Source organism: Leucopleurus acutus, assembly GCF_964270905.1.
Source record: "Leucopleurus acutus genome assembly, chromosome: 14".
Classification (NCBI taxonomy): domain Eukaryota; kingdom Metazoa; phylum Chordata; class Mammalia; order Artiodactyla; family Delphinidae; genus Leucopleurus; species Leucopleurus acutus.
Genome location: NC_139156.1, coordinates 11,564,608 through 11,588,372, shown reverse-complemented (window position 1 = coordinate 11,588,372; position 23,765 = coordinate 11,564,608). Strand labels below are relative to the sequence as shown.

At 51.2% G+C, this 23,765-nt stretch overlaps 1 protein-coding gene across 3 annotated transcripts; it reads left to right on the top strand.

Moving 5' to 3' along the window:
* Positions 1 to 55: 55 nt before the first annotated feature.
* Positions 56 to 22,941, top strand: BAG3 (BAG cochaperone 3). Of its 3 annotated transcripts, none has more exons than XM_082855070.1 (5): positions 56 to 128; positions 252 to 1,080; positions 16,218 to 16,544; positions 17,934 to 18,338; positions 21,580 to 22,941. In XM_082855070.1, exons 2-5 carry the CDS (start codon positions 895 to 897, stop codon positions 22,393 to 22,395), a joined length of 1,734 nt encoding a protein of 577 aa, XP_082711196.1. In that variant the 5' UTR covers positions 56 to 128; positions 252 to 894; the 3' UTR covers positions 22,396 to 22,941. The 3 variants fall into 3 exon arrangements, with proteins under 3 accessions (XP_082711196.1, XP_082711198.1, XP_082711197.1); XM_082855072.1 differs by lacking the exons at positions 56 to 128; positions 252 to 1,080 and adding exons at positions 8,718 to 8,833; positions 9,160 to 9,303; XM_082855071.1 differs by lacking the exons at positions 56 to 128; positions 252 to 1,080 and adding an exon at positions 8,718 to 9,303.
* The last annotated feature ends 824 nt before the right edge of the window (positions 22,942 to 23,765 follow it).

Genomic DNA, 23,765 nt, shown 5'->3' with positions numbered 1-23,765 from the left:
TCGAAAGAAAGGCAGGTGAGTTTCCATTTGTACTTCCATTTTCTCCCTGGCTTGGTGATGGTGTCGGATCAACATTCCAGAGCTCCTTCCGGACGGCCCTTAAGCCTATGGAAAAAAGTGATTAAAACGTAACTGAGGGACGCCAATATCCTGGAGTATCAGTATATGGGGATGCAAAGGGGAGGTGGGACAGACTCGAGTTTAAATCCAGCGACTTTAAAGGTTAACGATGACTTTGTTTTTATACGAAGGAGCCAGTCCCGGGAACACCCACGCGGCTCGAAGAAGAGGGAACGAGTCTGAAAACCGAAACCGGCCCAGGACACACAGACGATGTCCCCGGGGCTCGCTAGTCCTGCCGGCCGGCGGCACGCGGACTCCGCGGATGCACCGGGCCCACCCCAGGGCCATCTCGGCCGGGGTACCCCCGCCGGGGAAGCTGGGGGTGGGGAGGAGGTGGAGGGGTGGAGGAGGGGCGGCCTGGCCGAGGCCCCGCCCACGCCCTGCCCACGCCCCGCCCCGCCACGATTATAGCTGATGACTCAGGGCGGAGCTCCACATCCAAGCGGCGCCGCCGCCAACTTATCTGGATGGGACCAGAAGTTTCTAGCCGGCCAGTTGCTACCTCCCTTTATCTCCTCCTTCCCCTTTGGCAGCGAGGAGGCTATTTCCAGACGCTTCCAGCCCTCTCCGGCCACGTCACCCCCTCCTTTAATTCATAAAGGTGCCCAGGGCCGGCTTCCCGGACACGTCGGCGGCGCGCACGACTCTAGCTCCGGTCGCGGCCAGCGAGCGACTCTGCACCTGGAGGTCCGGCACCCCGCGACCCCGTGACCCGGCACCCCGCGATCCGGCACCCCGGCGGCCGCCCCTCTGGGCCGACCCCGACCCAGCATGAGCGCTGCCACCCACTCGCCCATGGTGCAGATGGCGTCCGGCAGCGGCGCCGGCGACCGCGACCCCCTGCCCCCTGGCTGGGAAATCAAGATCGACCCGCAGACCGGCTGGCCCTTCTTCGTGGACCACAATAGCCGTACCACGACGTGGAACGACCCGCGTGTGCCCCCCGAGGTCCCCAAGGTGAGCAGGGCCCGCGCCGCAGGCCGCCGGGTCAGCGGCCCCCCCTCGACGGCCAGCGGTCGGCACAGGGCCGTAGGGGGCGGCTGGACTGGGCCGGGCTGCGGGGACGCGAGGCGCCAGGTGCCCGCCGGCCGTAGCCCGCCTGAGCTGGTGCCCCAGAGGTCAGTGAAGGCCACCTGGGACGCACGGACCCCCCAGAAGGATACCAGCTCTCAGGGGGTCGGCCTGCTGCCCCCCCCAACGAGCCCCCTCCCATGGCCGGCGTCGGGGCGGGGGGGAGGTCCCGGAGAGGACTGTCCTCCCTGGGTCGCGTTTGGTTTCCGGGGGTCGGGCGGGAAGTGGGACCCGCGCGGTGGCGCCGGGTCCGGTCCACCGGCTCGATTCGAGGGGCCGTGGGCCAGGAGACGAGGGGAGGCCGGCCTGGTCAGCATCGGAGGCCCGGGCCAGGCCCCGCCGCGGCCTCCGCCCGGCTTCCAGGACCGAGATCCTGGTTTCACCCTGCTGACCGTACTTTGGCGGACGCCGGGGGGCCATTGGCAAGCTGGGGTGGGAGTCTTTTAGGGTCTGTTAGGAATTTTACCCCCTGAAGTTCCTGAATTCGACTGAAGGTGTCTTGACTTCACCCTCCCATCTCAGGCACAGAGTGACTCAGGAGACTGGATGTAAATTCATTCCTTTTTTTTCCCCATTCTGTATTTGAAATTAAAATTGTATTATTGGTTGAAACTGTTTTCACTAAGAATATATTCTAGTATGACTTGTTAAAAACAAGATGCTGTTCTTCCAGGCAGTTTCTAAACTAAAGATGTGGGACTGTCTCCTAGTTGGCTATTGCCTTAGACATTGCCTCACACTGGCAAGAAAGAGACTTTTTTTTTTAAATGGCAATACATTCCCTTCCTTGTTATGTTACTAAAATACCTAGGATTTGTTTCTAATACACAAATAACTGTGTAGTAATACTTTTGTATTAGAAGGATGCCTCATTTACATATATGCAGGGATATATACTACTTAATCCTTAGAAGCATGAAAATTTGAAAATAGGAGCTTGGAATGAGTCTGTTAACTTAAAAAATTATAACTAATCGTACTACTCTTGTAATTTTCTATAAATTTGAACTTTTTCAACATATAAAGCTTGACAAAAAGAAATATACTTAAAGAGTAGTGTTACGTTGTCTGGGCAAAATAAAAATAAAAGTCATAGAGAGTTAATAAGTTATTTTGAAGATTTAAAAATTCACAAAATAAAAATGCTTTATAAATCATTATTTTAGAAGAAAGATCTGTGTTATCCACCTTCATTTTTATGCAGTTTTTTCTTAAAAATATTTATAAGACTGGTGCCCAATAGTGAGACATTGTAAATTCAGCAGCTTACATTTATAAGAAATTAATTGTATATTTATTTCTGAAAATTAGTACCAGAGGCTATAATTAGCTGGGATGGGCGTAACCATATATGCTTTTTTGCTTGTCTGTTCGGCCCATTATTGAGTGAAACTGATGCTCATTTCAAACCAGCTCTGTTACTGCAGCCTGCAAGGACGTAGATCTTTACTGTGGGCAAAAAAACACAAAAAACAAAAAAAAGTATCATTTTGAGGCTTCCTTCCTATAGAGACAGGGACAGTCGGAATCCGCTGGCATCCTTGGTGGTGAGCGAAGATCAGGTTTGGACACATCCACTGTGAGTGCAGGGTTAAGTCCCGCCTTGCTGGCGCTTTGTTTCCAACATGAAACTCACTCAGCACGTTGAGATCTTCGTGCATCTGTACAGTGGATGGGTTAGGCTGTGGTTTTATAAACTTTTTCAAGGGGGAAGAAAACAGGTTGAGTTACTATTATTGTTCTCGACAAGTAGAAAATGCAAGCTACTAAATCAGAAGTCTGATGCTGGAAAAGTTGATTTGAAAATTTAACAGTCAGTATTTTAAAGTGGAAAAAGGTCCTTAAAGACCTTTTACCCCAGCCTCTATTTTTCTGAGAAAGAAACCCAGAGAGGGGCTTCCCTGGTGGCACAGTGGTTAAGAATCCGCCTGCCACTGCAGGGGACACGGGTTTGAGCCCTGGTCCGGGAAGATCCCACACGCCTTGGAGCAGCTAAGCCCGTGCGCCACAACTACTGAACCTGGGCTCTAGAGCCTGTGAGCCACAACTACGGAGCCCACATAATAAATAAATTTATAAAAAAAACACAAAAAAACCACAAAAAACAACCCAGAGAGTTCAAGTGTGTTTCCAAAGGCCACTCAGCTAGTACCAAGAGCAAAGAGAGAACTACACTGAAAAGTCGGTAAGAGGCAGTGTGTCTGTTCAGGGGAAGGTAGAAGTGTCTTAAAGTTTTATGAAACTATGAAGCGTGCAGGCTGGAATACTTGATAATTTGTGTGTCCTCCCAACCATCAAGTATTGGGTGGCTGACTTCTGTTCTGTGACTACTTAGATGGTGATGGCTGGATGTGATCAACTCAAGAAAAGAGCTCTCTTTACCAAATTAATTACTTGAGATTTCTCAGCACGGTACCAAAACATAGGGAGAAAACTAACATTCAGTTCATTAGCTCTGGGCTTCATTGCTTTCAAGGCTGTGCTTTGATATACACAGAACATCTGTGTGACTAATTCACTTTCACTTCTATGAATGACACCTTACTTCAGAGTAAATACAATGGAAAATCCTTCACTGTTACTTTATATTCGAAATTTGGTTTCTTAATGTGGAATGAGAAAAGGGCTCTGGCAGAAAACAAAGGGTGATTTTAGAGGAACTGAGCTAAGAGGACCCTCTGAGCGTCCTTACTTTCAAGAGGAGATGCTGTCAATCAATAAAGAGCTATTCATTGAGCATGAAAAACAGAGAAAGCCCTCTTCTGGAGAAGACAGCTTCTGGGTGTTTACAGTTTAACCATGTAGGTACAGAAATGGCTTTCGTGGAAGGAAGATAAAGATTAAAACTTTGGTTTAGTCTTATCCTCTGTTGTCTTACGATTGATCCTCTCTCATTCCCCTGAGGTGGTTAGAGTGACTTTTCATCCCATTTTTACAGAGGCGGCAACTGAAAGCAAGTGTCTTGCCCTTCATTGCAGAGGCAGGACAGCTAGAGGCAAAGGCTTTGGGCTTAATCCAGCTCCACTCTGAGCAACTGAACCTGCAGTCTTCCCGGATATCGATTTTCTGCACACGTGGGCTTCCCACTAATCTGGCAATTTCATACCAGTCCAGGCCCCGTCTCTGGCAGAGAGCTTGACGTCCACTTTGGAATCAGGGGATGTGCAGTTTCTGTGCAGCCACTCCTCCAGGCTCTCTTGCTAAATAAACAGAGGCCAGATATTTTGGAGTGTGGCGCTGTGCTGCTCCCTCACAATCCTTCCTGCGACCAGAGCGAGACCCTCCTCCCTGGAGGAGCAGGGCTGTTCTAGCTCTGCCGGTCTTGGAGGTCCCCGGCATGGATTCCCAAGCCTGGCAGTCTCCAGGGAAGCCTTTTAAGAACACACGTTGCCAGCTGGGTACCCCCTTGTTCAATCCGAGTTGCTCAGGGTAGGGCCCAGAAATCTGTATGTCAGAAAAGCTTCCCTCTTGGTTCTTGGTTCCGGCAGTCTGGCATTTGGGAGCCACCGAAGGACAACGATCCCACTTCTTAGGGGGGTGGGGGAGCTGTGACTTCACGTGCGCCTGCGTAGGCCTTGGCATCCTCAAGGGGCCTGCTCAACATCTAACCTGCAGAGCCATCACCGGAGCCTCCCTTCCTTCGTGGTGAAACTCACCCGGTGCGTGGCTTCTGGGAACGAACATAGGGGTGGCATGGGGAGGGGTGGAGCCTGGTGGGGTGCCAGTGCCGGGTGTGGGGAGGTGGTCCCGAGACCCTCCTGAACCCCAGGAAGAAGCAAGCCAGAGTCTCTCCCTCTTGTCTTCCGCTGCCGGCAGAATCTCACCACAGTAATTTGACAGATTATCCTCAGGCTCTGTGCGAGACAGGTAGGAACATCCTTTCAGAGGAAATCGGAAATGTTTTGAATGTCGACTGAAGTAGAGCCCCATTTCTTCCCCTTCATGTTCAGCGGAGCTTCCTGAATTTTCTTAAAGATGAGATCACCTTGTTCTTTGCAGATTGACTGCAAGCTCCTGTGCCTCTTAGAATTGGAGCACAGTCCGGAAATGAGCGGCCATTCTCTCCTTTGTATCTCCAGCAAGTTGCAGTTACTCTGGAGCCCATTTCTTTATGACTGATGAATAGTGATTTGCTGGGGGTGCATAAAGAACATGGCCAGATGCCTTATGAGTCCAGCTCATCCAGGACCTTCATTTTCCCTCTAAGAACAGTCTGTGTTTGGCTTATGCAAGAACTGAGCAAAACTTGTCTCCTGTTTTGTGGAGTATATTTACCCTTTACATGGGTAGAGTCAGTGCCTGGGAACCGTGGCAGCGTTTGACGTTAGCCAGGGCCGGGAAGGCTTGGTTGTTTGTTGCTGTTGGGCTGCCTGTGAGTCAGAAGGCTTCATACCACCCATGAGGCTTGATTAGCACTGTCCTCGTTTCTGGAATGACACACAGTTGCCTTATATAAACCACTCCGCATGTCTGTTACTTCCTATTGACATTTTAAAATGATCTGGTATTTTTCATAAAAATTAAGAAACCGTGCGTAGCCCAAACCTACTCTTTCTCCTTCCTAGTTTTGCTGTTTTCATGTTGCTCTTACATATTTAAGACACCTTATATAGAAAAACGGGGAGCAGGAGACAAAGGCCTTGCTTATTAGGAACCTCCGAGGACCCTCTAGTGCTGATGGACACCGAGGAGACCTCTCTCCTACCTGACTGAGGAATTCTCCAGCCCCTCCCGGCTCCCCATTGCTCGGGAATCAAGTCTACACACCCTTTTGTGCCTCAGCCCTCAGACTCACAGCTGGACTTTTGAAGCTAGGCTCCAGATCCCCTCCTTCTGCAGATGTGGAAGCTGACCTCTAGCCCTTGTTCGGCGTGTGCAGCTGCGGGAGCTATCTGGTGTCTTAAACTCTTCACGTATTTCTACGACGATTTCTCTGGGGGCCTCGGCAGCTTCTCAGCAAGCCAGGCAGCTTGTAAAAGCTTAAGCAGAGAAAATTTCTTCAGGAAGGGATGAGTTATTTTTTTGTCTGTCAACAATATTTATAGCTATGTGCCAGACGCAGGTGGGTGCTTTTCCAAACCTCTCTTTAAATCCTCAAAGCAGCTCACTAAGGTGGAAGCTGTCAGGCTCACCTTATGCATGAGGAAACAGACTTGGAGAGAGAGGATGTGCCTGGCCTGTCAGCTGTGACGAAACAGAAAGACTGTTGTAGCCAGAGGTTTACCACCCCACCCCCGCCCCAGGTGACAGACAGGCTTGCCGCTAGTGGACCTGGCTGCTTCTCTATAGTCAGTCCTTTATGCTCCGAGCTCGCCAGGCACAGTTCTGCTGATAAACAGCCTTGAGTCCATCTCTTACAGCCGATCAGAAACGTTGGCTCGTTTCCTGAGCCTGGGTCTGAACCTAGAAGATGGCCCCCAGTCTTCACTCATTCATCTCTTCCGACATTTTTGAGCACCTGCTCTCTGTAAGTCATGGTGTTAAAGGCCACACAGAGGACAGTTCTGCCTCCTCCGGTGCCATTTTCCACAAAGCATTTATTCCGTCTCTCTGGTGAAGTAGGCTGTCCCTGCTCTGGACTCCACATTACTTCCATTCGAATCTTTCTTCCAAAAGGCAGCACTTTTCTGGTTTGCCTTGGGGTCACGTCCCTGTGGGCTGGGAGTCCCAGAGGCACACTCTGCGTCTCTTTCCCCTTTCTGCCTCTCAGAGCCTGGCAGGGTCTACAGGCTCAGTGTGTGAAGGATTCTGCGTGGGGAAGAGTAAAGCATGGGCCTGGGCTCCAGAGTGGACAGACTGGTTGAAGGAAAGCATCCCTTACTGAAGAGCGTGTCGCCGGAAGCCTCCTGTTGGTTCCTAAGCAGCGTTGTCTTCTGCTCCCAAATGTCTCCCGGGAGCCGGTTCCTTTTTATTGAATTTCTGAATGGCCTTTTCTCCACAGGGGACTTTGGTATTGATTCCCTAAATTCATCCTTACGGGTCTGGAGAAGCTCTTTTTTGTCCCCGCCAGTGACACAGCGTCTTGGAGCAGGCCTGCCGGGGAGGCCGGTTGCTGGCAACAGCCAGACGCCGCTAAGCCACAGCGGCAGAGAGCAGCCCCGGCGCCACGGAAGGAGTCTCTCTCCAGTTTTTTTGTCCATGAGGCTGGCAGTAAAATCAGACGCTGCAGAGCGAAGCCTCTTATTCACTGTCAATTCTGAAGCGCCCAGGATTGTTGATTGCCTGCTGCCTACATTAGGAGCCTGTAAACAGTGCGCCTCCTGAGTCCCTGTGCAGAGCTGTGTCCCCAGTGATTGAGGCGAGCCTTTCCCCTGAAAATGCCTTAGCATCCTTTTGAAGAGCAAGCATTTCCTAGTTTGAAGTAACTTCCTCAGTTTCTTGAAAATTTAATTTAATTTAAAGTAGAATTGTTGTTCTTTTCAGTTATTTTAAAAATTTTTCTTGGACAAAGAAAGAAAGAAAGAATGAATAGTTTAGAAATGGAAACGGCAGGAAGAAAGGAAAGGACGTGTGTGGCAGAGAAGGCAGCCACATCGCTTTTGAATCTTCCAGATTATCCCATGGACCCTGAGTGTCAGAGCAGGACCAGCTCTCCTGCTGGGCTAGACCTGGGTTCTGTCCCTGCAGAGGCCCCATGCTGGGCTTGTGTGGAGTCTTGGGGCTGTGGTGACTCAGAGGTGCGCCCCGCTCTCGCTGCCCTGCCTCAGCCAGGCAGTGACTCAGCATCAAGCCCTGGCTCCCTGACCGAGACCACACTCGAACTGAATGTTCCAGGTCTGTGCCTCAGCCCAGCTCCAACCGGGCGAAATGAAATGCTTTCCCTCCTGCTGCATTTCACCCCAAGAAAGTGAAGGGTTTGGAGACATTAGCCGATAATTATCACCCAGTGTACAGGGGTGGCAGGAGTAGTGAAAGGGTTATCGTATCCCCGGCCTTGGCGTCTGACAGACCTGGGTTCTGGTGATCTCAGGTAAATCACTCACCTTCCCCGAGCCTCAGTCTCTCCTTCCGAGAAATGGGCATACACCAGTACCTGTCCAGCAGGGTCGTAAGGATCGGGAAAGTGATGAGCCAGGGCCTGACCTGAGGCATGTGTGTGGTCCGTGGCGACAGTCCCAGTCTTCGCCAAGAAGTCGGAGGGGATTCACAGGCGCTTGGCTTTCCCACAGAGTGGACAGTGCTGGCTGGACGTGGGTCTCTTGGTTCCCAGATGGGTATGAAGTCTCGTTTCCCAAGACAAGGCCTCTTCTTATCGCCCCTGGACCACTTTAGCTGACACTCTCCTTCCACCAGTGTCCAGACACCCTCAGCACCCTTCCCGGGGGTTTCCTGTGTCCCTCGTGGGGGCGGTAGGTGCTGGGCAGTAACTCAGCGTGAGGGCAGATGAAGGCTCTCAGCCAGACCTGCAGCCCACAGCCTCATCAGCCTGTGGACTCACCCCAGATCCCGTGCCCAAGATGGGCCAGCAGAATTGTGTATCCTGTGTTCTGCAGGGGGCGCTGTGTTTACCCTGAATCCCGACTGCTTGAGGAGGGGCTCTCCCTCCAAGTCTCTGCACAGGCCTGAGGACCAACCAGGTGCCCAGTGGTGTTGTGGGGAAATGGAGCCACGTTAAACGAGGGGCTGGCTGTCTGCACAGGTGTACTGGACCCTGCCCTAAGTGGGGGAAATGTCACCGTGGGTGGAAGGAGAGAGGCAGGGGGTTTCTAATTGCCACCACCCTTTTGGGGGAGGGTGGTTGCTGAGGAAGGAATGCTTTGAGAAGCTGCTTAGGGTGGGGGAGGAGTCCCTCCAGCAATCCCCCCAAGACTGCCACCATCTGTCAGAGTCTCCCCTTGCCACAGCTGTGGTTGATGAATTGGAGATTTTTTTCTTTTGCGAAACAGTGTTTTGTACAAAATACATGTCCAGTGAAGCCCAGCACCCTGATAACAACAGATGCTCTGCATGGTTGACATCTCATAGATGGAGGAGCCCGGTGACTGAACAGTGTTCTACCTGAGTCTGAGAAAGAACCTTGAGAAACCCATGGAAATGTGTCCATGGGGATGAAGAGGTCTCTTTACCTAAATTCAGCCAAGATTTCGCTTCCTAATGTGGAAATTTCAGGTACTTTTCCGTTTGTGATTTATGCCTTTAGATTGTTCCCTACCCTTTTTTTTTTTTTTTTTTCCTGAAGAGGAAGTAGGTAGTCTTTAATTTCCCTGAAGCCGTTGAGCTCAGGAGCTGAACCCCAGTGACCGGGATTCTCTTCCTGGTTCTGCAGTCACTTCCCATGTGACCTTGGGCCACATCTGCTCCATGGTATCCTTGAGGAGGGGTCCAGGGGGCCCATGGGGGACTCTGAGCCCCGAGCGCTCTCCCCAGCAGGGGACATACCCAGCTGTGGCCTGGAGACTGCTTATATGCCCTGGGGGGACACACTGAGAATATTAGGGGGACACCAGCAGATGTTCTACTCCCAGACACCAGCCTGGCTTGGCTCTTTCCCCTGGGTCTCAGGGGCATGTGTGCAGGAACCACAGTCACTGCAGGTTGCGTGTTGATTCCTCAGGTGAGTTTGTTTGCAAGGCAGACCCCTTCAGCGCCTGGGGCCTGTTGAAGGGAGAGGGGAGTTTAGGGCTCAGGCCCCTAGAGTTGTTTTTAGCTGTGTTTGCTTCCAGGTTGTGAAACTTTAGATACATTTCTTAGCAGAGAAAGTGCCATCCCTGCTAATTAGGGCTCTTAAGACTCTCAATAAAGGGGCTTCAGACTCCAACAGGCTCATTACCAACTTGGTGAGATCACTGAAGAATTAAACCCAAATTCACAACTCTGTAAACAATAGGCCCAACCAACTGTTGCTTGGGAAAAGCTGGGTTCGTCAATAACTATTTGTGGCATGGAGGAACGTAGTTGTATAGGGCATGGGACAGCTCAGAGTTTACAAAGACTTTCTCATGCCTTATTTCACGTAAATCTTGCAAAAAGCCCTGGAAGGCATGGGGATTTTTATAGCTGGGGGAACTGAGTCTTAGTAGCAAGGAGTCCTGTCCAAGGGCACACACCTGGCGAGCAGCAGGGCGGGATTGGAGTCCCGAATGGCAACTTGAAAACAGGGGCTCATCTCTCTCATTGTAAGCACATCTTTAAAATGTGCTTTTCCCTAGCAGAAGCACATAGGGACACCCATCTGAGTAATCCCAGGATCAACTATACATACTTTTTTTTAAAAATTTTTATTGGGGTATAGTTGATTTACAATGTTGTGTTAGTTTCAGGTGTACAGCAACGTGACTGTGTTATACATACACATACATCCACTCTTTTTTAGACTCTTTTCCCATATAGGCCAATACACAATATTGAGTAGAGTTCCCTGTGCTATACAGTAGGTCCTTATTAGCTCTCTATTTTATATATAGTAGTGGGTATGTGTCAATCCCAATCTTCCAATTTATCCCTCCCCCATCCCTTACCTCCTGGTACCATAAGTTTATTTTCTACATCTGTAACTCTTTGTAGATAAGTATACATACTTTAATAACAGGGCATATCAGTTAAAACCTCCAAGCACCTGGGACTAGGTTGCTTACAGCACAGACTCTTGTCTCACTAGGAGTGCTGTAAACAGACTTTGGTGGACGTGGACTTTACTTATTATGCAGAATATGCCCAAAGTCCATTACATGCCCCAAACAGGGCTGGGGGCAGTGGAAGAGACCCTTTACCACATTCCAGTGGGAACTTTGAGTTCGGCTGTGGGGATGTAGATATCTCTTTATATATCACATTGGCAATACCTTATTTCATGTCTGTGGCCTGTAATACCAAATGGAAAGTTTTGGTAGAATGTTGAAGCTCAGGTCTCTATGTGTGCTTTATAAGGAAGTTTTTCTTTTGTTTTGCTTCCTGCCTGGAAGAGGCAAGCCAAGCCACTTTATTTTATTTTTATTTTTTTTTTGTGGTACGCGGGCCTCTCACCGTTGTGGCTCCTCCCGCGGCGGAGCACAGGCTCCAGACGCGCAGGCTCAGCGGCCATGGCTCACGGGCCCAGCCGCTCCGCGGCATGTGGGATCCTCCCGGACCGGGGCACGAACCCGCGTCCCCTGCATCGGCAGGCAGACTCTCAACCACTGCGCCACCAGGGAAGCCCCAAGCCACTTTATTTTGATCCACGTCCTCGCTAAATGGGGAGTCCCAGGATTCTTATTGTCCGCCATCTTTTTTTCCTTGTTTTAGGAGTTCTGAAGTGTCTTTAGTAAAAGTCACTGCCTGGCAGGCGTGAGACTCTTCTGGCCTAAAAACCCAGTTGATAGAATCGGTGCCCTACTTAGGACTCCAGGCTGTTGAGGCGGAGGTGCTGCAGGGCAGCCCTCAGAGTGGCCTTTGTCGCTGTTCCCCTTCATTCAGACCGTGGTCTGTAGGTGTCGAGCCCCCGTTTGAAAGAGCACTGTACCGTGGAGCTGGGGTCGGGGCTCACAGGGGCGCCGCCGTTTTCAGGGTTTGTGGTTCCGCCCTGCTTTTAAGGTGCAAGGTCAGCGGCTTCCTCCTCTTCACTTGGTTCATGCAACTTTGGGGCACCTTGAATTCCAGAGAGTTCTAATGTGATTTAACTGGGTGCAGTCAAGAGTGGTCATTTTTAGATTTCCGCCACGTCAGTTCTTCCTTGTTTTTGAGCTTTATGTAGGTGTTTAGAGCTAGAAGAGATCTTGGAATCAGAGGTCACGGAGAACGTCAGGGCTGCAAGGACCCTCCTTTAGGTCAGTGCTCCCAGTGCCATGGGGGCTGGACTTGCCCACACACCTCCTGAGTCAGACTTTATTGGGGTCTGAATGTAGCGTCTGCACCGTTTTGCGTTTCCTGGGCGCTCCGGACGCCCCCTAGAGTCTGAGGACCACTGCTTTACAGAATATCTGGGCCTCCCCTTCGTTTCGCAGCTGAGGAAACTAAGGCCCAGGGAGGGGATGTGAGTTGCTTGCGTAGCACACATATTTCAGAGCAGAGTCAGCTTTAGGACCAAGCGCAGCCTCTTTCCAAGTCTCCTAGCTGTCCCCTAAGCACCCACATTGTTACTGAAACTCAGTAGTGAAGTTCAGTTGTGCTCTTAAGCAAACAAGACCTGTGTGAGCCGCGGGCTCATCCAAGCTCAGAACCTGGCCCCAGGCTTGTCTAGTAATAATACCTTGTACTCGATAGGGCAGACTTTGGCTCACCCGAGGTAGTTTTCCCTGCTTTTTATCCCGGCCTTCCCATGGAGTTGTTTGGCACCCGCAGGGGATTTTAATGCAACGCACAAAGAAGAAGCTTGAACCAGTGCATTTCATAAATTAATGCAGTGAGATAAGCAGTGGAAGTCAGGCTCTTATTTCCTAATTGGATTTCATGTGTATGTATTCCTGATGGCTCTGCCCACAGATAAGGATAATGAGCTGAGCTGATTGGAAAACGCTTCCTGTAATGCCGTCACTGCTCCTTAGGGAGCTTAGGCACGTGGTGATGAGGAAGCAGGGCTGGCCGTCATCTGCTTGGTGACTGTGATGGCACCCCGTCCCTATCACGGGGTCACACAGAAGTGCAACCCCCAGGAGACGGCGTCCCCAGTCCCCAGCGAAGTCAGGGTGGGGCAGGTAGTGCCTTTCCTCTGTGAAAGATGCTGGTTGGTGTAACCCGTAGGCTGGGGCTTGAACTCGAGGACACTTCTTACGGGACTGAGGACACATGTTCTAGTCATATTCTAGGAGAATTACAAATATTAAACATTTAAAAACTTTTTTCTTGGACTTCCCTGACGGTCCAGCGGTTAATACTCCGCCCTTCCAATGCAGGGGGTGCGGGTTTGATCCTACATGCCGCGTGGCGTGGCCAAAAAAAAAACCAAACTTTTTCCTTGGAAAAAAATTCTTTTTTTTTTTTTTACTAGACTGTGATGAAAACACCACAGAAGGTAGGAAGGGCAATTTAACTCTCTTGGGCAGTGCTTTTTGGTTAGTAAAACTGAAGCATGTGTTGTTGACAGGGCTCTGATGAGAGGAGAGTAGAAACAGGTGGTGTCAGCATCTGGTGCAGACCTTGTTATGGGTGGGCGTTTCATTTTCAGTTTAAATTATTCACGTAGAAGTGTTAGTTTTCTATTCTGTAGAAGTGAGGTGGTCTTTTTAACTTACCTAAAGCAGTGTTTTCTAAACAAAGCCCCCACCAGAGTGGCAAGGCAGCCCACCTTCTTGCAGAGGCCATTGTGAGAGATGTGTGGGTTTTTATCACATGGCATAAATGGGTCGTTAATTCACACGGAACCAGGAGTGCAGACCTCAGGACTGTAGAAAAGCAGCCTCCAGGCCTCCCGTAGCCACCCTGCCTCCCAGCTTGGGCCCCTGACACCCCCAGCCCTGCCTGCGGTGACCGCACGCTCCCTCCACTGACCCGGACCACTACTCCCAAGACCAGGTCAGGTATCGCCTCCGCTGTCGCAGCCCCTGGGGCAGGTGGAACTGCTCTCCCGCCCGCCTTCCCTTCTTCCTTCCTTTTTCTTCCCTTTTCTTTTTCAGCTGAGGCACAAAATATGCTCAGGGAGATGCATAAAAAGCACAACTCGTGGCAGGCCCGCTCCAGTACCTTCTGGATCCGGGGGCTTCCCCCAGGAGCGGCCAAGCCTCAGCCAGGCCTCTGTATGGCTTCCAGGCCCCGGGAGGGTCTGAGGTGGAGGCCCAGCCAGCAGCTGGCTGTGCGGCGATGCTGGGGGTGGCAGCCCTCACCTGTTCGGTCTGGACAGTGTGGGTGGAATGTGGCAGGGGAGGGGCAGTGTGGGGGTCCCAGGGAAGTGGACGGTGTGAGAGACTTCGACACGGATATACACCCGTTTACCACGACCCAGAGAAAGACGGAGAACGTTTCCATCCCCTCCGAAGGTTCCTTCCCAGACGACTCCGTTTTCTCCAGGTGCAGTCACCGTTCTGCTCCGGTCACCACCAGTTAACTTCGTCCTTCAGCTTTGATTCCTCTGACACTTTGGGGTCTGAGGAGCATAATCATGGGCCTGTTTAGGGGGGATTCACATGCCTTTTGGCCTTCCCAGCATCACTCTTTTTTGTGTGTGTGGGGGGGGCGTCCCTCTTGACGTGCTCTCGTAAAACCTCACGACAGTCCTATGAAGTGGGTGTTGCTAGCTCATTTTCTAGAAAAGGGGATTAAGGCTCACCGAGGTTAAGAGAATTACCCCAGATGAAAGAACTGTTACTAACAGAGGTAAGAATGAACTTGCATCCTCTCTAGGAAAGCCCCCTCCTACTAGGAAAGCCCAGGCGGTCCCCCATCCGCAGGGCCTCCTGTGCTTTCCAGGTAGTTTTGCTCCCTGTTTGTTTCATGCAGCCCCCAGTTGGCAGGGATCGTGCCTTGCTGGTTTGGTGATCCCATGGTACCAAGCGACTCGGGAGCAGGACGTTGACCAGGGGCCAGTCAGCAGATGAGGGCCGCTGGCTGCTCAGCTCTGCTTTTGTGCGTGGCCAGGAGGAAGCCCGCAGAGACGATGCCCCGGCACTCGTCCAGGCCCCTGCTCCAGGCTGGAAGGAAGGTGCCCAGCGCGTGGAGAAAATGCCCGGACGGCCTGTTGTGAGTCAGCTCCGAGCAGCACGGCGTTTCTTCGGTCCCTCTTGCTGCCTCCCTTTTGGTGTCCCTCTCATGGCAGGAATTTGGTTCTGAATGTGAGGCCTGGACCCACTCCCTGCTCTTGGGTGACCTGAGTTAAGCAGGCTAAAATAATGCCGCTGCCCTGAGCACGTGGGTATTCTAATCTGAGAGTGCCTGTCTGCTGGCGTCCCCAAGGACATGGCAACACCCTTGCCTCTCCTTCGTGCTGGAGGCTCTCTGGGGCGGGGCTCGGCAGGAGGCTAGCAGTTCATGGGTCTGAAAGGGCTAAGTTCCAGGGTCAGCCCTCGGCTTTCCCCACTTGTGACCAGTTTCGCCCCACTGGGAGTCACACCCTGAAGCTCCTAGAGCCTCAGCCCTTGGCGTTCGTTTGCAGTTCAGAGGGCTGCCTCGTGAGGAAGGATCATGCTCCTTCGTAATAGTTGACCCACTCGGGTGTGTGTCAGTGGCACAAATCCTCAGCCCCCTCCTCCGTAAGAGGACCCTCTAGTGCTCAGGAGGTCGTCAGGACCGGAAGCCATGGGGGTCCCTGGTTTCAGTTGCCCAGCCTCTGCTTGGTGAGAAGTGACATTGCCCGGCGAGTGACGGGCCAGCCTTGTTGTCTGAAACAAGATCTTTCTCTGTGGTACATCTGGAACTTGGCCTTCTCAAGGGTCCCAAAATAGCCGGGCCGCTGAAGGGAGAGCTTCGTGAGAGGACATGAGAGAGACCCAGCCGCTCCTCGCCAAGCAAGCTTTGTTGGCATCACAGGACCAGCACAATTAATCCCCGGGTTTTGTTCTCATCCTGTGCTGCTTCTGCATTCCTTGTGTATCTCCCTTTCTCGCAGCTTGTTCTGAAAATATTCCTGAGGAGGCAGCGTCCCGCTGCCGCCCCTTCTCGGCAGACTTCCAGGCTGTGGCCTGCGTTGGGGTCCAGCACGAGTCTGTATCGCTAGGAGACATGAGGCCCTTTTAGAAAGCAGAGAAGCTGGCTGTGGCTTAGGGAGCTGGAATTGAATGCTCCTTGCACCTTCTGATCTGGGTCTGAAGATTTGGGAGGCGGTCAGTGACTCACCTATATGCACTGCCGCCGCGTCACCCAGCAAAGAAACCTGTCTTACCAGTTTGGGAAACTGGGACTTCTCTTGTGCTCAGCAGTTGCCTTGGCTCCCCTGCTTCCTCTGGATGCTTCTGATTCTTAAACTGCTGCCCATACAGCGGCTTCAGTAGGGGAGGGGGCGTCTGGAAGAAGTGGGGGGTCAGGGGAGGCACCCACACTCTGTGTGCTCAGCTGCCCTGGCCGGCACTGTGGGACCCAGGGTCACTCTGGAAGGTCGGAGTGCTCTGCGCCATGCTTGCTCCTGTTCAGGGCTGTCTCCTTCCCAGTTTCTAACAGGTCTGTGTTTCTCTTTATTTTAGGAAACCGCATCCTCTGCAAACGGGCCTTCGAGGGAGGGCTCCAGGCCGCTGCCCACGAGGGAAGGCCACGCCGTGTACCCCCGGCTCCGGCCAGGCTACATTCCCATCCCCGTCCTCCACGACGGTGCCCAGAGCCGGCAGCCACATCCTGTCTTCGCCTACCCCCAGCCTGGGACGCAGCGCTTCCAAACCGAGGTAGCCCCGGCGGCCCCGCAGAGGCCCCAGTCACCTCTGCGGGGAGTGGCGGAAGCCACCCAGCCAGATAAACAGTGCGGACAGGCGGTAGCGGCTGCGGCAGCCCAGCCCCCAGCCTCCCATGGACCTGAGGTAAGGAGAGGCTTGGCTCGCGGGCCTGTGGGGTGCGACCCGGGGGTGCCGGGTTTTGTGCTTCCTAGGCTGCCCCAGACCCTGATGCGGTGCCCAGGGCAACGCCTGGTGAGATGCGGGGCATCTGGGCCTGGCCCGCAGCGTCAGAGGTCACCCAGCAAAGATCGCTTGCAAGACAGCCCAGCGTCCCCCCAGCGTTTCACAGGTTGGTTTTTCAGGTGGGCAGGGATCATGGTTTATTTTGGTAGTTAAGGAATTGGGGCTCAGAAGGGTAAACAACTTGGTCCACAATCAAAAAGTTGGAAGTGGTGTCACTGGGACTGGAAGCCTGGCCTTCTGGCTCCTCACGTACACCCACCGAGCTTTCTATATCAGAAATACAGAGATACCCTGTGTTATTTCATTCAGTTCAGTGTTCACAGGTAAGTATTAACTGCTTGGAGCTGTACTGACGTGAAAATGAGACCGCATACCTGCCCTTACAGTGTCCACAGTTTCAAAGGAAATGTAAAATCAGGAGTCAGGAAGGCAGCTGCTTTTCAGGTTTTAAGTCTGAAGCCGACACTTCTTGCACTAATGTCTAAAGAATAGTTCTTAATCCAGTTCTTAGCTGAGATTTGAAGGCCAGTGGACCCCAGTAGGAATCCTGAGCCGTAAGCCCTCTGGGTTTTGCAGTCTGCACAGCATCCCATCGTGTCTCCTGCACTGCTCTTGAGCACAAATGCTTGCTCCGGGGATGAAAAATCGTAGTTAATGTGGGACACCAGGAGGCTCTTTTCCCTTCCTTGGAGAAGCGGTACCTGAATTTGTAATGTTTTTGTTGTAAAAATCAAAAGTGACACATCAGTCAGAGAAACCTGAACAAATTTAAGCTAGCAGGGCCTGTAGAGCCAGCTGCGGAAACACCCTTCTGATTTTCTAGAACAGAAAGTAGGTGGCCGGGAAGGGAAAGGGGCCTGGCCTGCCTCGGTCCACACAGGGGACACAGTTCCCAGTGCCCAGCTGAGTTCTCTGTGGATAAGCAGGAAGAGAGTTACGGAAAGAGGAAATGCAGTGACAACAATAAATAAAATGTAGCGAGCGCTTCCTGTGTGTGGCCCTGGGGCTGGGACACACGCACAGATTATTTTACCGAATTGTCAGGTCAGCCCAGTGACTGGGCTGGGGGTTAAACACGGCTCCTAAAGCTATTGAGCTGTTAAGAATTTGAGCCCAGGCCTCTTGACTCCTGAGCTCCCAGTCTTAACACTACATTTTGAAAATGGAAAGGCTTACAGACGGGAGGTCATATTAAACCTGCTGCCCAGAGCAGGCGCATGACGGGGACAGAGTCGGAGGGCCAGACAGCGGTGGCTCACGGGGCTGTGTATCCACCCTTGTGTCTTGCAGCGATCCCAGTCTCCGGCTGCCTCGGACTGCTCATCCTCGTCCTCCTCGGCCAGCCTGCCCTCCTCCTCTGGCAGGAGCAGCCTGGGCAGTCACCAGCTCCCCCGGGGCTACATCTCCATCCCTGTGATACATGAGCAGAATGTCACCCGGCCGGCAGCCCAGCCCTCCTTCCACCAAGCCCAGAAGACCCACTACCCAGCTCAGCAGGGCGAATACCAGACCCACCAGCCTGTGTACCACAAGATCCAGGGAGATGACTGGGAGCCCCGGACCGTGTGGGCAGCATCCCCGTTCCGGTCACCCGTCCGGGGTGCGTCCAGCCGGGAGGGCTCTCCAGCCAGAAGCAGCACGCCGGTGCACACCCCGCCGTCCGTCCGCGTGCAAACCGTGGTCGACAGGCCTCAGGTATGGGAGTCGGTGTCGGCAGACTAGCTGGGGCAGCATCTCTCCAGGGCCTGAGGAGCTCTGTGCAGGTGACCTGGGTCCCCCCACCCCACCCCGCCCCACCAGCCCCTCCTGGTTTACGCACATAACTGGGGGGGGAGAGCGAGATCCTGAAAACGGCTGGTCATCAGCAGAAATGCAGGCGAGGGCTGTGAACCTCCAGTGCTTTCTACAGCTTTTGCTCATTTTTCGCTGCAGCTGCCTCAGGGGCAGAGCTCCAGCCACCACCGTGGGCAACGGCGGGCAGAACACAGCGTCACACACCTGTTGGGGGGGCCCAGGTGTCTCAGTGCCCACCATACCCTTGCAGTGCCCTGCAGCCCCTCCACACCCCACCCTCAGCCTCGTCTCCTGCCTCACTCACACCCCTTCCTGCACTCTGCAGGCCCTTCACTCTGTTGTCTCCTCTTTTGTGCCTTTGCTTGTGCTGGACCCACTTCCTGACATGCCTTCACAATCCAAGCTGTCCCCATCCTCCAGGGGACAAGCCAGTCTTGCCACTTCCACGAAGCCTCCTCATCTTTCCCACGGTGCCTAGTATGAGTCCCTTACAGTTCAGCTCTGATTATTCTGTGCATTTATTCCAAAAGTGTTCATCCACTCTCTTCAGCTCTGCTCTGACCTTGGCCACAGGGAGCATGTCTTACTCCTTTCTCCTCCTTTGCGGTAGAGGACCACGTTCCCTGGCTGATGCCTGGCTGGCTGGGCGGATGGGAAGCCTTCCTTCCTGCCTGGTGAAAGTTACAGGCAGGGCCCACTTATCCTTCAGTAGAGACGTGCAGGCACTGGTTCCTGGGGGAGGAAGTCTTCTAGTTTTAGCCGAAGAACACTTGGCAGCCGGGGCCGCTCCGCTGCTGAGTGAATTCTCGGCCACAGTTTTTATTTTTTATTGTTATTTAAATATTTATTTATTTTTTCAACATTGTGGAAGTGCCTTTACATTTATTTATTTATTTTTGGCTACATTGGGCCTTCCTTGCTGCGTGCAGGCTTTCTCTAGTTGCGGCGAGCGGGAGCTACTCTTCCTTGCGGTGCGCGGGCTTCTCACTGTGGTGGCTTCTCTTGTTGCGGAGCACGGGCTCTAGGCGCATGGGCTTCAGTAGCTGTGGTGCGTGGGCTCAGTAGTTGTGGCTCGCGGGCTCTAGATTGCAGGCTCAGTAGTTGTGGCGCACGGGCTTCGTTGCTCCGTGGCACGTGGGATCTTCCCGGACCAGGGCTCGAACCCACGTCCTCTGCATTGGCAGGCGGATTCTTAACCACTACGCCACCAGGGAAGTCCCTTGGTCACAGTTTTTAAAAGGAAAGTGCTCTGTAAACAAATTCAGGGCATCTTCTTACTACAGATGGTGACACTGTTCAGGGCCCTCAAACAGAACTCCTCCTTTTATGGTTTTTTTGTTTGTTTGTTTGTTTTCCTTTTTATTTGGAAATGATTTCAACCTTACAGAAGAGAAGTCCAGTAAATATGAAGGTCATGAAAGCAAAGATTCACCCATATTTACTGTTAACATTTTGCTACATTTGCTTTGTCATATTTTCCTCTCTCCATATATTATCTGTATTTTTTGTTTGAGGTTTAGTTGTAAATATCATGTCCAGTACCCCTAAATATGTCAGCAGATATTTTCCTAAGAGAGCGACCTTCTCATTCATACCCACAGTAGAATTATCAGATGCAGGAAGTTTAACGTCCTTAAAACATTGTTGTCTCATACGCAGTCCCTTCTCAGATCTCCTTTATAGCAATTTCCTCCTGTTCCAGGATCTAATGTAGGATCATGAGCACTGCACGCAGATGTCGTTTTCCCTTAGTCTCCTTTAATCTGGAAAACACGTTCTCAGTCTTTCTCTGCTTTCATGACCTTGACATTTTTGAAGAGTACAAGCCATAGGACACCCCCTCTTAAGTGTTTCCAAAGTCACTTACTCAGCCATTGTTTTAAAACCCAAGAAGAGGCGTGTGGCTGGTTCATGAGTGCTAAGGGCCAAAGTTAAGCATTTCTGGTTGGCAGAAGAGATTTGATGGAAAAGGAGGCTACTGGTGTTCAAACAAAACAGCCAAGCGTCCATCAGATCCTTACTCAGACTCAGTATTCCTTTCAAATGGGAAAGAAGTGCCCATTTGCAAAGCTGGAGATGTTTCCTCTCATACCTTTCCCATATTATCAATATTTTCTATAATTGGTGGAACAATATTTAATCCTATTTCCACTTAATCCTATTTGTTTGTAGTGGCCTCCCTTTTATAGCTTGTCTAGAAATCCCTTTTTAGAGGCTTGCAGAGATTTGACCTAACTGAACCTTATAGTGGGATTTAGTGTTTTTAATATGGAGTACTTTAGAAATAATGTAGTCCAACTCCTATTTCCCAGTTGATAAAATCAGTGTGTGAGATTTTTAAGGGGGTTTTAGATGTTCACTTAAATGCTAGGTGAACCAAGATGTTTCTGTTTCAAGCATAGTTAATTTTTTAAAATATCGCTCTAGCTTATAGTCACATTAAAGAGTATCTCAGCCTCTGTAGCCAATGTAGTCAGTGCAGAGATTCTGCACTGCTGAATGTTAGCTCTGGCACAGATGTGTCCAGGCAGAATTCTTACTGCATTACCCATTTTCAGCATCTTGCTTATTCTCAAAAAATACATCAGTCTGGGCAGAAACCACAAGGCTGTCATAGGTTTTTTTTTTTTTTTTTTTAAAAAGACGATTATAACTTTTCTGAAACAGGAGATGGGAAGGCCACACCCTGAGCGGAGACTGTCACACAGGGTGATGAAGGGGGCCAAGTGGCCATTACTACTCCCTGGCTCCATCACCTGAAAGTCTGAGTCACCCAGGACTTTGCTTTGAGGTAAAGTAACTCAGCCATCAGCATGAGTTTTTGGTATTTTCATTTTTGAAAATTATATTGGTTTTCTTTTCATTGCCGTAAGAATACCATCTCCAGAAAAATTCAGTGAGAGATGACAGGCCAAGAGACCAAGGTTAACGAACGGAAGCATAACAATGGTTTGGTCACATACATGATGAATATCATATTTTAATTTTGTAACAGGTTTGGCTGACTTTGAAAATCCCTCTTATACTATTAAACTTTAAAAAAGTCATTTCTGTTTTCTTCTAGTCAGTACTAGCTACAAACGACTGCCTGTGACTCTCAGCCAGGTATTAAAACTATCTCTGTGTCCTTGCCTCTTCTCAGCAACCCATGACCCATCGAGAACCTTCACCTATTCCCCAACCTGAAAACAAACCAGAAAGCAAGCCAGGCCCAGCTGGACCAGATCTCGCTCCTGGACACATCCCGATTCAAGTGATCCGCAAAGAGGTGGATTCTCAACCTGTTTCGCAGAAGCCCCTGCCTCCCTCTGAGAAAGTGGAAGTAAAGGTTCCCTCTGCTCCGGTGCCTTGTCCTCCCAGCCCGGCCCCTTCTGCCGTCCCCTCTCCCCCCAAGAATGTGGCTGCAGAAGAGAGAGCAGCCCCCAGCCCTGCCCCTGCAGAAGCCACACCCCCAAAACCAGGAGAAGCTGAGGTACCCCCAAAACATCCAGGTGTGCTGAAAGTAGAAGCCATCTTGGAGAAGGTGCAAGGGCTGGAGCAGGCTGTGGACAACTTTGAAGGCAAGAAGACAGACAAAAAGTACCTGATGATAGAAGAGTATTTGACCAAAGAGCTACTGGCCCTGGATTCAGTAGACCCAGAAGGACGCGCTGATGTCCGCCAGGCCAGGAGAGATGGCGTCAGGAAGGTTCAGACCATCCTGGAGAAACTTGAACAGAAAGCAATAGATGTCCCAGGTCAAGTCCAGGTTTATGAACTCCAGCCCAGCTCCCTTGACACTGATCAGCCACTTCAGGAAATCATGGAGATGGGTGCCGTGACAGCAGACAAGAGCAAGAAAAGTGCTGGAAATGGAGAAGATCCCAGTACTGAAACCCAGCAGGCAGAAGCCAAAGCAGCAGCAGCTCCAAACCCCAGCAGCACGACAGACACAGCTGCAAACCCAGCAGCACCATAGTCTCCACGAAATAAAAAATCAGCCCCGGAGACCGGGAACTGATTGTGTGCTTTAGAGAATTTTAAGTTGCATGCATTTCAGGGCCTTAAAACCAGTTGGTTTTTACTCTTCATAGCTGCTTGGTAGGCAGTAACTTGGGTGGAGGCGAAACACACTAATAAAAGGCCTAAAAGGAGAATGATGCTTTTCCTGTGTATTCATATTCTGTACAAATAAAGAAGTTGCTTGTTACAGAAGTTTAACCCCATAGCTTGCTGTTTTGGAGCCCTCTCTGTATGGGTCCCACATGTTAGTCATGGATGTGAACTGTCTTTCTACAGCTCTGGACTGAAGGAGTTTTTGCGGGGGTAGATGGGGAGTCGATTTCTCATCAGTAAATATGAAACCCATTTTTCAGAAGTGTTGCCATTTTAGTGGGATGGTTTTTGTCATCTCATAGCTAAAATACTTAACTTTAGATAGAATAAAATGTGTAAGGAGCCGTAGGAATATCTGTATGTTGGATGACTTTAATGCTACATTTAAAAAAAGGAAAATAAAGTAATAATGTAACTCAAAATGTCTTCTGTGGTTTCTAAATTTTGAAGAGTGGCGGCATCAAGATGGTCTTTCACTGGCTTCAGGAAAAATAAACAGACACATTTACAGGCCTGCTCTGGGATTCGTAACATCTCTACTGGCCCGACCCATGAGAAGATGAGTCTTGGTCATTTTTCATTCTCAGGTTGCAGCTGCAACCTGCGAAGACTCAGAGCTGTGAACCCAGGTAATGGGAATGTGCCCATCACACCTCTTCAGATTGCTCCAGCAGAGGTGCATCTCTGCCCACCTGGCCCCAGGCCATCCGCAGGCCTCACTGAAGGGCTGAGTGGGTTCAAAAGTGCACAGTTCCTAGTATTGTCTGAGGCTGGCCCAAGCGTTCCCTGGAGTCCAGCTCACTGGGGGTTGGGCACATGTTCTATGAGAGTCTTGGGGTCATCTTTATCTGACACTCCTCTGAGTCACCAAGCCAGTCCGAGACCAGGTTTATCTTCCCACATTGGGTTCCTCGAAGTCACTGGGGTTAGGGACCAGATGCACTGTGAAGCCACTGGGGGGAAGAAGGTTGTTCTAGGCTAAGGTGTTTTAAGGGCTTGGGAAGGACCACCGCCCAGAATGTGGACACGTGCAAGATTTTGTTTTCTTAAGTCCTTTGCCAAATAAACCTGAAATTGAGAAGGAAGAGAAAGATGGGTCTGAGATCTTGGAACTCCAAGGGAGCCCTCTGGCTTAAGAGCCCCTGGGCTGAATTCCTCATGACTGTATTGAGTTTAATATTGGTGCCTGACGATGCTGCACAAAAATACACGCCAGTGTGCTTGCCACTCCCA

Coding starts and splice junctions, on each gene's coding strand:
- BAG3 (XM_082855070.1), top strand. CDS start 895: ATGAGCGCTGCCACCCACTCGCCCATGGTGCAGATGGCGTCCGGCAGC. Junction 1,081..16,217: donor TGCCCCCCGAGGTCCCCAAG/GTGAGCAGGGCC, acceptor TCTTTATTTTAG/GAAACCGCATCCTCTGCAAA. Junction 16,545..17,933: donor CAGCCTCCCATGGACCTGAG/GTAAGGAGAGGC, acceptor TGTGTCTTGCAG/CGATCCCAGTCTCCGGCTGC.